Raw genomic sequence first — 13,484 nt, 5'->3', positions numbered from 1 at the left:
AACCTTAGATTGAGTCTACTGTACACAATGATCAGTGGTTTAGCCTCCTATGAAGCCTTATGTATATCTTCACTGTGAGCCCATGATGTCTGTAGTGGTAGCTCATGGTGATCTTAAGGTTTGGATAATGTATCCTTAGATGGTTTCTCATGTGCCAGATGTTGGTCTCTCTAGCATTAGGCAAAAACGATGAAGGTTGGCATTGTAGTCAAGGGTAACCACAAGTTAGGCATGAGGGGCATACATTGTAGCATTAAAAGCATTAAAAAGCATGGTGACTGAGGCTGAACATTGGTTAAATTGTCTGTACTTAGTGATTGTACTGTCAATTTGTACACTATTGCTAGTTGGTGAATAGCTATTTTGCTTATGCACTGGTTGCTTGCCAGAGCTTTGATTTACCACCACTATATAGCAGGCCTTCTGTTTCTATGTGAGGATTGTGATCTTGAGCAAGCATGCAAAGTGTAAACTAGACAAACCCAGGTGCAAAATTCATTGTGAAGCCTTGAAGCACCTTGCATTGATTGATGATTTCCCCGCAAAAAATGGTGAGGCAAATCTGACCATTGAAATATTTCCAATTTGTTTGTCAACAAAGTCACAACTCAACCCACTATCAAAATTCTTTAAAAGCGCAATCTGCGGGGATTATGTTTACTCAAATTACTAATTTTCCAAACAGTCTCAAAATATGAAATGAATTCATTCACCAATGGCTCTCTGGTGAAAAGTGGCACAAAGACACATACAAACAAAATTGTTCCACATGAGATAATCAGTAGGACAGCATGTAAAATTGAGGTAAACTTGTAGTGTATGACGTCTGCAATAGAGCTTATGTTTGTCATCGGCAGGCAGTGGAAGGTTGAGATGAGTATGAACAGATTGACGGTTGGAAGTCGGCGAGCAGAGGCGAAGCGATGTGTCTCTGTCTAGTCATAATCAACTTACCTTCAAACGTCCTTACATGTAGAGTCTTTACTACAGATCTCTTTACCTACAAATTATTACTACCATTAGAATTGTTCCCTTCTGGGACAGCTGATCAACTATGGCATTGTAACAGTATTCTGGACAAGTCAGCCAATGAGAAGTGAGTCTGAAATTGTTAGTACAGTCAACCAATAAGAGCAGAGCCTGAGTGTTTTGGACTGTCAACCAAAGAGAGCAGCACATGATGTTTCTGTAACAGAGCCTGTTACAGGCTAATGAGAGCAGAGCCTGAGTGTTTTGTCCAGTCAACCAAGGAGAGCAGCACATTAAGTTTCAATGACAGTCACCAAACGAGTGTAGAATCTGGGGGTACTATGTGACAATCCAGTGGCTTTTTAAAAAACAGATTAGAATGAAGAGTTGAGACAGCCTGTCAAATACTGATAAATCTGTCTTATGTGCAGACTGACTCCTCATGAAGGGAAGATCCACAGCCCTATCTAAGAACGCAGAAGATACACATCCAGTAATCGTACCTGGAGACCAGGACTTCCGCTCTCTCCTCTGTCCCCTTTAGCACCGGGTGAACCCTGGAAAACAAAATTAGCATGTTAGAAGGATTTGAATACTTTGTTTTTCATTAAGTTCTTTTAAAAATTATTAGTGCCACAACGTCATGCAGCAAGATCCAGACAAACTACAAAAACAAAAGTAAAATAGCCCACACTGATGGCTGGCCATCGCACAGAGTAAAGGACACCATACTATTGAGAGTTATGGACACCATTCCATTGAGCTATCACCACTAAGCTTGCAGGCCTTGGTGTTGTGGTCCCAGACAGGGATTCACGTAAGGCTTGAAAGCTAAGCAGGCTTGGAAGTTGTAGCTCAGATCACATTTTATGTAATGCATGCCTATTTGTTTTGTGATGTCAGATAGTGATCCATGTAAGGAATGCAGGCTTGAATGTTGTAGCTTTAGATATTGCTTTGGGTAAGGCACGCAAGCTTTGATGCTACAGCTTTAGATGAAGTTTAATGCAAGGCATAGCTGATTGATGTTGTAGCATCAGATGGATTCGTGTAAGGCATGCAGGCTTGGACTTCATATCTTCAGATGGTGATTCATGTAAGGTGTACAGGCTTGGATGTTGTAGCTTTAGATAGTGATTCACTTAAGGCATGCAGGCTCGGAAGTTATAGCATGAGCTATTAATTCATCTAAGGCATTAGGCTTAGATGCTGTAGCTTGAGATGGTGATTCATGTAATGCATGCAGGCTTGGCTGTTGAAGCTTCAGATACTGTTTCATGTACGGTATGCAGGCTTGGATGTCATAGCATCAGCTATTGATTCATGTAAGGCATTAGGCTCAGATGTTGCAGCTTTAGATAGCGATTCATACAATGCATGCTAACTTGGTTGTTAGAGCTTCAGATATTGTCTCATGTAAGGTTTGCAGGGTTGGATGTTGTAGCTTCAGATGGTGATTCATGTAAAGTATGCAGGTTTGGTTGTTGTAGAGGCAGATATTGATTTATGTAAGTCATGCAGGTTTGGTTGCTGTAACTTCAGACAGTGATTAATGTAAGGCATGCAGGCTTTGTTGTTGTAGCTTCACTTTTTGATTTGTGTAAGGCATGCAGGCTTGGTTGCCAGAGCGTCACATTCATGAAAGGTATGCCGGCTTTGTTGGTGTAGAGTCAGATATTGATTCAAGTAAGGCATGCAGGCTAGTAAGGCATGCAGGCTTGGTTGCTGTAGCTGCAGATAGTGATTCCTAAAAGACATGCAGGCTTGGGTTTTATAGCTTCAGCTATTGACTCATGTAAGGCATGCAGGCTTGGTTGTTGTAGCTGCAGAGAGTGATTCCTGAAAGGCATGCAGGATTGGCTTGGCTTGGCTTTTATAGCTCCCTAAAGTGATTCCTGAAAGGCATGCAGGCTTGGCTTGGCTTTTATAGCTCCGTATAGGGATTCCTGAAAGGCATGCACGCTTGGCTTTTGTAACTTCAGATTGTGATTCATGCAAGGCAGGCAAGCTTGGCTGTTGTAGCCTCAGGTGGAGTTTAAGAAAAGTCATACAGTTTGGGTGTTGTGGAGCAAAATACAGTCTTGTGTATGTCTCCAAGGACGAGTGTTGTCGCCTATCAATACATTTTAGATACGTCAGAAGGGTTTGGTTTTGCAGACACCAAATAGAGGCTTGCGAACTACATAATAAAGCCTGGTGATACTACCCTCAAATTGTTTTGTGTACAATACGAAGGTTGTGTGTTGTAGCTTTACAAGGAGTCTGTGTATCATGCGTCTTGGATATTGGAACAAGCAACGAACAAATTTGCAATGTTCCCAAAATCTACAAAAAACAAAGCTTGAACAGTTCTACATGTTTAGGATTATGCCTGAAAATTGGGATCACTGCAGTTCATTTTATATTGCATTTCCCCCCTCTTTCTCCTTTCTGTACACAAGTGAAAGTTGGCATATATTTCTCATGGGAGTGTTGAGCAACCCAAGAGGGAAAAGAGCACAAGGTACTCACTTGCGCATTAAGGGTCAGATGTTGATGCAAGGTCACAGCAAAGATGGGCAGAGCCTTGTCGAGGTTAATAAAGTCTGCATTGGAGATGTGGGTGGTGGTGGTGTGATATATGTCTTTGATGTGATGAGAAATTAACAGATTTTGAGTGGTAGTAAAGTTAAAGTAGCTTTTACTGCCGAGGTGGGACATGTGCCAAATGCACCTTAGGTGTTGTCTAGATGGTGGCCGTTAAGAGGTTAAGGATACAATGTCCTCACTGGTGATGCACTTGACGTCAGACCGAGAATTGTTAGCACAATGGACAACACAAAAATCATTTGCAGGAAATTGATGTACACACTTTAGGTACTAAAGGGGAATGAAGTTGGGACACTCTGCTCAGAAGATGATAGGCCACTTTATCTGCTGTGGATGCATGGAAAGGAGATCCAGGAAAATACAGAGGTTCTGAAAGATTCATGGAAAGGTACACTCTGGTGGTGTTGCATTTGTTTTTCAGTGGGAAAATGAGACAACTACACATCTTTGACTGGAAAGTGAGACTAACACACTTGTGTTCTGCTCTGGGGCGCTTCTATTTTCATTTTCTGCTTTGGTTATTATAAATAGATATGTGTGAAATTTGTGTAATTTGGTTTAATGAATTGACGTGAATGTTCAAAAAACTGTGCGTACTTATACAAAAATATATGAAATGCAAATCTGTAATTTACCAATATATTTTAGCATGAAATGAGTCCTCATGTCATATTCCGTCACAAAGACGGAGTTTACACTAAAATATAGCCAAGAAACACACTTGCAAAAACACAACACCCCTAATCGTATTGCTTCTGTTTTCCTGTTTTAGAATTTTGCTAAGAATAGCAATATAATCATGCAAAGTGGTATAGTGTCATAATTTCAGAAGCTTCACCTAACAAGAATAACTTAAAAATCCCGAAATTGCGTGAATTATGACTGTGATATTTAAATTTCAACCGAGCCTAATTGTAAACTTCAAAGTCTTTATCTCTTTGGTATATCAAAGAGGCAAACTACCAGGTTAGACAATTGTGAGTTTATGGGTTCTAGGTAGTTGAAGTGAGAGGACACTTTTTGGCTTAAAATATATTTTAAAGTTAGGAATTGCTACTCCAGGATGATTTGCACTGCAGGAAGATCAACTTTAAAAAAAAAATAAAAAAAAAAAAAAAAAGATAAATGAGGGAAATAAACCACTGTAGGTCAAATGGGGATGTGTTAGTGTGTTGTAAGGGGTGAACGTATTCTTAAGTGTGTGCCACAGTTTAGTTCATAAAGAAATCTTGAAGGAAGTCAAGGAAAGGCACAAGAGATGCTCCAATGTGTTCTGATATCATGGGTTACATAGGTGATCAGAAGAAAGGAGTTAGGGTGCAAGGAAGAGCAGAGATCCAGGATTACCTGAGTGAAGGTGGATGATGGAAAGAAGTTTCTTGGATTAGGCAACAGCTGGCAGACACAGAAGGAGACACCTACATGTGAACTGGCCCATCTTCACGTGAAGAGAAGTGACGAGGGTCAGGGTACAGAAGATGGAGCCATGACAATGACCAAGATGCTACATCTAGAATTATTTTGTATGTTCCAGACTCAGGAGTCCAGTGGGAATATCGAGTATATTTGAGTTCAGAGGCCAACGTGGAACCAGAATATAATAAAACAAAGCAGGCATGGCCAGTGTAAGCTTCACATGCCTTTGCTGAAGTCACATGCTACCTCTGGAGGCCATTAATGGATATAAAGGTTTCTTCTGTAGGGACGTGGTGCCGCTCCATGGAAACAGGGGCTAGAATCAATTACGTACCGCAGGTCCCTGAACTGTGTTTCCGCGCTGGCCTGGTGATCCCGTCTGTCCTCCAGGGCCATCTGGTCCAGCATGTCCTGGTGGGCCCTGTTCTCCCTGTGTGACAAGAGAGTAGAAGCTCATCATATTATAGAGTTGCTCTAAAACAGTCCCTGAACCGACTTTCCCAAACATTTGCTTGGATGAGAAGTGCCCAAGGTAGGCCTAGGAAGGACAGCAGGTCAGCTCAATGCCACATTTCCAGGACACCCAGTGATTATGTCAATAAAAGCTGTTTACAGTAATTGTAAACCAATCTACAAAAAGTATTGTATGCATGTTCTCAAATTATGATTTTTTTTCTGTATTTCCAGCTCCTGGACCTACATTGGCACACCTAGCTTAGATGATCTTGACAGAACGGTACTTAACAAAATAGCCCACCTGCTTCAACTCCTAACCCCCCGCGCCCCAGCCCACCCCCAAGTGCTCTATTTGTCACTGCTGCATCAAGATAGATACTTGGAAAATATAAAAAAAAAACATGCATGACCTTTGTATCCTTTGAAAAAGTTCACAATTTGACAAATGCTTAAACAGATGCTGACTGTGAGCAAAGACAAGAAAAGTTATCAAAATTTACATAAGCACATCTTGGGATAATTTTAAACTTAACCTAATTTTTGATATTATTCGAGCTGCCAAACGTTTTTATAAAACTTTCCTGAAACATAAAATGCTGTAAGCAGCCTTGAGGAAGAGAAAAAAAGGCCATCCAACACATATTTTTGTGGGAGCGTTCTGTCACAGAAACTCTTTTTTCCATGGAGAAATAGCACATCAAAGAAACGTTTTATAGAAAAAGTCCACAAATGTTGAAATTTCCTGATGTTGGAAAGCTATGAATTTCACAAACATCTGGTCAAGAATGGTAAATTTCGCAGAGCCCTTGGTTATAGCCATACGCCCAATGTGAGGCACAAAAGGTGGAAAAACACAGCAAGCACAATAGTTTGCTTTTTTTTTCAGATGATCCTCACAGCACACGAGGAGTTTGGCCAGGGTGCACAGTGGGATTGGCTATTAGCAGAAACAAATGGGCAGGATCCCCACCGGTCTGATCCCTCTGAGTAACAGGTGACAGTGGGCAATAATAGCACACGCGAACATCATAAGGCAGCAAACACAACGCCTTATATCACTTACTTACCGATTTACCTTTAACTATATACATTGTACCAAGGCGCTCTCCCACTATCCTACGGAAGGACTATGGGCCATATGTCCGAACACATTTTCCCATTGACACAGAATGGGAAAAACCCTTTGACACATCTGGCCCTATGTGCTGCAGGAAGCACCCACGTTGCCATCCATGTCATAAATCTCAGTTTCCATTTGTCTAATTAAGTTGTTGCTTCTTTCAAAGGAAGAGTTGTGCTTAAAATACTTTAAAGGGATTCTGGTAGCTTTGTCCTTTATCCGAGTAATGAATTGATGAACTGTGATAATATCATTATTTTTTCATATAAAATGTTGCCCTTATTTTGATTAATGCGAACCATTAAACACATTTTAAAAGATTACATACAAATGACCCTTTTCACAAAGGTGTTCATCCATGAATGTACATTAATGGCCAATAATAACTCTTCTGCATATTCCAGAAAATTCACAAAAAGGATTTATGGCGGGTGTAAAAATATCTACTAATTCAGTTTTCTCTGCCACTAGTGCAGAGAAATCCTCAGTAGTAAATCCTAATCAAGGGGTGGGAAGTGGGCATTTCTGCAACCCTTCCCACTCTGGAAATGGTCTAAGGTTTATTCCAGCCAATGGCTGACATGATTCCCTTCCAGGATGGGAAGGAGAGTAGATCAACCCCAGTGGATGTAACTGGGCCTCCAGCATGCACCTGTATTGCAGCTATCGGTGTATGTGATGGGAGCTGTACTTTCTATATGGAACCATGAAATCGTGCATGTGTGCTACCCATATAATACAAAAAAGAAGCTTGCACTACACTGCTACTGCTGTGCTGTTCTCCTTAGGGAAAGGTAGCACTGCTGTGGTTACTAATGTACAGTCTTGCGTGTGAGGGAAGCTTCCATAGTTGCTGCATGTGCTATAACCGAAGCTTGCACTGCTGTTTACAGTGATGTGACTATTGTGTTTGCGCGGGAAGCTTGCACTACTGCTGCTACTGTGCTCTTTACAGAAAGCTAGCATTGCTACTGTCACTATTGTACGGCCTCTCTGTGTGAGGGAAGCTTGCACCATTGCTGCCTGTGCTATAGCCGATATCTTTGGTATCCAAGCGTACATTGCTGCTGATAGTGCTGTGGTTATTGTTTGTGAGGGAAGCTTGCACTACTGCTGGTGCTGTGCTCTTTAAGGAAACCTAGCACTGCTACTGTCACTACTTTACTTGTTCTCTGTGCGAAGGAAGCTTGCACCATTGTTGCCTGTGCTATAGTCGGTCTCTTTGCGACTAAAGCTTGCATTGCTGCTGATATTGATGTGACGAGTGTGTTTGTGAAGGAAGCCTTCTCTTCTCCACAGTATACTGCACCGGATACGTGTCTGAGGGTGACTTGTACTGGTACTCTTGGTATTGGCCCTCATATATGTAAAAGCTGCTTGCACTGATGCACAGGTCTATCTGTGTGGTTTTAGGGAAGCTCCTCTCAAAGTACCACTTGTTTTAATCAAGACAGTTAGCAGAAGTATGACTAAATGAAACAAGGCTGAGCAATGGCAGAAAAAGCAGAAAAGGTATTTTCCAACTTTAAGAATAAGAAAATAAAAGTAAAGACAGCTCTGAATAAGTCTCACAAATGGACAATGCCTGATTAGCTGATAAAGGAAGGAAGGCGCTGCTTAAGAGACAGACAGACAGAGGGGCAAAGGATTTCCTGTCTCGGGGTGGGTGCTCTTAGACAATAATCACCCCCTACTCTCTCACTCTCTCTCTCTAAATCTCTATAGCAGGCTTCTCCTATGAGTAGCTCATGAGCTACTGGTAGGTATCCATCTACTTGTAAGTAGCTCTCCTGGGTGCTATCCGCCCTACTAAATTAGAAGCTTTGGCTTGGTTGAATTAATATATGCATACCAAAATTAAAAAGCGCATTTTCAGCACTCATAAACTGATGTTCGGTGAAAAATTGCTGAATTTCCAAAATGTTTTTTTAATCGGATACTTGAATGATACCTGGTGTGGCCCTTTGCGAAATATTCATATTATTTTTATTTGTTGGTGCCACACGTGCAGCAGCAATAGCTCTCATGTATTACCCATGTAGAGTCATTCCAAAGTGACAAAGCTTATCTGGTAATATTGCTGACAGCCGTGTCTAATTCACTGAGGTGATCACTCATGGTAATCATGTAAATGGTTGCCAGTAACGAAATCTTGTCAGATGTGGTCACTTTTCTAACACTAATAATATTAGTAGTTCGAGATGATTTTCATCGACAATAAGTAGCTCCTTGTACAGAAAAGGTTGGTAACCTCTGCCCTACAGTGTTTACTAATGCAACAACATGCTGCTGTCCTTCATGCCCTGAATAACTCCCCCTCCAGAAGGGGGCACCCGCTGTCTGCATAAGATTACAGCCAGTCAATAAGGAGACACAGCGTTCTTATATTTGGAGCACATGAGCTCCCTCATGCTACTCTGTACCTTTTGTATAATTTGCACTGTTCATTCATGCTTTGGAATTGCTCTATGGGCCAAGGCCTCTGGGACATCTTTGCTCTGACCGCTTAAGTAGGCTGGACCGCCTATCATTTAGGGTATTTGATAGACTCATGCGAATAGTCTGGATTAAGCAATTAGTAACGCTGGACTATTGGGCCTTCACTATCCCTCCTAGGCCTTCACTTGATATAATACCTGTTTTACCAAAGGAGCAATGGTTTGATCTGACCCTCTTGATATGTGACCTGGTTTTGCACTTGCACCAACTCGATCCACCATAGTAGATAAGCAACATGGCCATACTAGTCTTTACCTTTATTCACGAAATGCATCCAAATGGACAGGAGTGCTAACAGAGATGAAGCATTTGTTAAAATATTCTGAGAGGCTCAGCAATGTTGTTGATTCTTTCCCAAAGAATTAATTACTGTATGTAAAGCCTAAAACACAACCATACTTCCTTCCTCTGCCCATGTTCCTAGGGCTATAGTCACAAACCACATCATTGTGGCCTCAATCTCTTCTATCAGTCATTTCAGTCTTGGTCAGCCGCCAACATCAACCTATTCGTCTTGCTTAATGCCACCCACCACCTTCTGCAAGACTGTGCCCTCCTGACAAATTTCCTCAGCCTCAACTCTGACCTCATCTGACCATCTTGATACCCCTCTAGTCCAACTTGCTCCTCCCAACCACCTTCTCTTCAACACCTCTTCTCTGCCACTTTACATCTCTCACTATTTCTCATCTCTGGAAGTGCTTGGGCCTTCTTTCCGGGGAAAACGTGTTAGTTCTTTCTTCTTTAAAATTTCCCTTTTAACACGATTCCGTCCAGCCATCACCCACCTACAGTAGCCAGGTCTGCCTGCACCTTCCCATTTCAATCTCCCATACACACTCTTTGATGACAACTTTAATTTGCACATCTCCCCATGCACCCCACCGTCTGCGTTCACCAGACCAGAGTCCACCATTTTCACTCCTGTTAGGACTTTTGCTCTATTTAAACGTTCTCCACTGTCCTTCCAGCCCACTCTTCCTCTTTAGCATCACTCCTGTCTATACCTTTCTCTTTCATCTCCACCTTCTCCAACACAGCAACCCAACTCTATCACATGTGTTACCATATAGTCAGAGAATATCTTTGACCTTCAATTACCACACCTGACATTCCCCGTGTAGGGTAACCTATCCTAAGCACTTCTCTAACTATACATGTAGGTCCATGCACCTTACCTATCCAACCAATCAACAGTGCCCCATCAGTTACACAATGAGAGCACTTCTCTGGCTCTCATGTACACCTAGCAACGAGGTAGGGTGCAATGTTATTATCACCTGTGAAGTTTTGAGAAGTTTACACCTTAGTGAAGGTTGTAAACTTGAGAGACCTTTGGAAAACATGACTTGTGGAAGAATGTTCTTGCAAAGGACTTTTGAGAGAAACTGCTCCAACTAAAAAAAAGTTTCTGCTGAGAATGTTTTCAGCGAAGCCTCTTTTGAAAAATTACTTTCCAGCAACGTAAAACTTAACTCTCACAGTCTTTGAAATAATGCGAAGCTTGTAACCCCCGTGCTACAGTGTCACAATATTGCCAGCTGAACACTAAACAAACACTACGTAACACACAATGGCACATTTGGTGGCAGTGATGTCAGCTGCAGACACAGGAAGCAAATGAGCCAAAGGGAGGGCTGCAACTTCAATATCAAATTAACAGGGGCAGGGTGGCTAATAGTCTGCACACTGTGTATGGAAATAATGCACAATCCCAGGTAGCCCATTTAGCCTCCAAAGAATTAGAAAAGAATATGCCTCTTAAAAAAAAAAAAAGAAAAAAAAAATTATCCCATTTCTTTCTTTATGTTCTGAGAACTATGCAAACACAGGCTAGCAAAGAAAAAAAAACCTCTTAACAAAATATCGTCCCCTCCTGCTTATAATATTGCACTGTTATTGCTAAGAGTTTAATGCATACTTGGTGACTCCCCAATCAAGTGTGGTGGTCTCACCTGTTTTATGTCTTACCTTGGGCTAAGTACTTCTGATTGTAGTACAAAATACAGCTATATACTTACTTCCAAAGGTTTCTTCTCCAGACTTGTTTTTCCATTGTCTGTTATTGTGTTGTTGTGCCATTCTTATTTTGTTCTGTCCAGCACACCATCCAGCAAGGGCCACAGAGTCAGCACACTTCAGCCATTCTTCACAAGAGCAATGCCGTCAACCACATAGAAAGTTTACTCCTCTTCAACACCGGTGACTTGTCATCATTTACCTTTTTTAATGTTAAAGCTTTTTTGACTATGCAAGAGCCCAGAACCTCCCAAGACACTCCCACCTGGCTGTCAGGCCATATTCAGTGTGCCATGTCCCATGCGATCACTGCAAGTGACGCCCATCTTTGAAAGGGGTTTAACCCATGGCCCTAATGGGCCCTGGGAACTTTTTCATCACAATCCTGTAACTGGGGTCTTTCTTGCTATATTGCATTGAGGTAACTATGTGAAATGCCAGACATTATCGCCGATTGAATTTGCACAATCTTTTGATGCAGTGGCTGGTTTGCAGAAAATGGAACACCGCAGACAAGTTTGAGCACATAAAGGGGGTCATTCCTACCCTGGCGGCCGGGGACCACGGAAGCACCGCCAACAGGCTGGCGGTGCTTCCCAGCCCATTCTGACCGCGGCGGTAAAGCCGCGGTCAGAAAAGGGGATCCGGTGGTTTCCCGCCGGATTTCCCCTGGCTGGGCTGAATCTCCATGGCGGCGCTGCAAGCAGCTCCGCCATGGAGATTCCGACCCCCTTCCTGCCATCCTGTTTCTGGCGGTTTTTACCGCCAGGAACAGGATGGCGGGAATGGGTGTTGTGGGCCCGCCGCGGTCAGAATGACCGCCAAAGTGTGTTGAAAGAGACTTTTTTCCGGGAATCAGTCTTATTATCAGTATCTCTATGCCTTTTGAATACAAGGTATAGCCTAGAGCAGTGGTTCCCAACCTGTGGTCCGGGGACCTCTGGGGGTCCGCGAACGCTCCTCAGGGGGTCTGCGACTGCTCAGAAAATTAAATAATATTAACAGTTTAGGTCCCCAATGACTCATTGGGGGGTCCCCGGATTCCAATAATGATTCAGTGGGGGTCCCCGGGTTCTAGTAATGATAAAATGGGGGTCCACAGAAGTCAAAAGGTTGGGAACCACTGGCCTGGAGTGCAAATTCTACTCATTCTACTTTATTTTGCATATTTTCTCCACACAGCACAATTACAAAATATATATATTACGTGATTTAGCAACCAATATTCTTGAAAATACAGCACTTTACAGCAGAAGTATATAAGGGCATTATTCAGAGGAGAGGGGTATTAGGGCTATCAAATACCGGTACCACCAGTTTCACAGAGGAAAATGATCTAGAAGCCACCATGACACGGTAAATGGTATCGAGATAGCTACACATTTAGAGAAGCAGGCCCACCCCAATTCTGTGCAAGCTCGCCGTTTATATCATGACAGTTTTGCTCAGAAAAATATTAAAATTATACTGATGTTCAGGGAAAAACCTATAAGCATGTAATATGGATACTAAAAATGTACCCACAGCTTCCGTGGTAGTTTCCTAGTATTCACATTGGTGACAGCCGGGCCCAGGAATAATGCAATTTTGCGAATGCAACGTTTTCTGCATAATTATCTATTTGATGCATTTGCACATAGTCTATCACCTGCTACAAAATCTGCAAATTTAGACAAAAAATATTTTGTTTCTAGTTCAAATAGATCAAAGTTTACTAAAATATGTGGTGACACATGTCACACAGGGGATGGCACTGTGTAAAGGTTGACTGGTCATCCTTCAGTTGGTTATTGATGTATGGATTGTCAAATAGTATTGATAAAGTGAAACCATTAACCTAAATCATATAAATATGTGTCAAAATGTCAAAATAATGAGTTAACACTATCACAAAATGTGCCAAATAACTTTTTGTTTCTTGCCCAATAATCAACTCAACCCAGCCCCATAATTTGGTCCTTCCCCTGCCGCATAATTCCAGTGTAGCTGGTGAGAGCACTTCCACTGTGTACCACAGTTGAACTGCCACCATTGAGATTTTCCTGCCGAGACATCTCACGGTATGAAAGTGAGAACCACGTTATATGAAATAACGCTGTACAGGCGCCAAACCAATCCTGTAGCAAAGATGTTTCCTCTGCCGTGCCAGCAGACAGGCTGAGCATCCCTCAAAGTCTAAATCTGGCCTAAAAGTGCAATTGAAGATTCCAAGATCAATTATACTCTTAGTCAGGAGACTGGCACAAGGATACATAGCCACCGACAAATAGACAGGCTTTGTGTACTGTTACAGAGATGTAAATGAACGTCTCCTCTGCAGTTGGTGCTAACCCATTGTAAATGGAAAGGGGTCTCTTCAACTTTGAGAATGATTAAAAACATATTTTTTAAAAGCAGGGGCTTTGTTCCACGAACC

The 13,484-nt window shown here is 42.1% G+C and overlaps 1 protein-coding gene across 1 annotated transcript in view; it reads right to left on the bottom strand.

Annotated features, from left to right (window-relative positions):
* COL20A1 (collagen type XX alpha 1 chain) overlaps nucleotides 1-13,484 on the bottom strand; it is a 371,828-nt gene that overhangs the window by 47,741 nt on the left and 310,603 nt on the right. The window contains exons 32-33 of the mRNA XM_069243200.1: nucleotides 5,309-5,404; nucleotides 1,473-1,526 (exon numbers count right to left, since the gene is read on the bottom strand). Of these exons, the coding sequence (XP_069099301.1) occupies nucleotides 1,473-1,526; nucleotides 5,309-5,404 (150 nt within the window). The remainder of the gene's footprint in view (nucleotides 1-1,472; nucleotides 1,527-5,308; nucleotides 5,405-13,484) is intronic.

Source organism: Pleurodeles waltl, chromosome 7, assembly GCF_031143425.1.
Source record: "Pleurodeles waltl isolate 20211129_DDA chromosome 7, aPleWal1.hap1.20221129, whole genome shotgun sequence".
In the NCBI taxonomy this organism is placed as follows: Eukaryota; Metazoa; Chordata; class Amphibia; order Caudata; family Salamandridae; genus Pleurodeles; species Pleurodeles waltl.
Note: the sequence above shows the minus strand (reverse complement) of the source record. Positions and strands in the feature narration are given on the sequence as shown.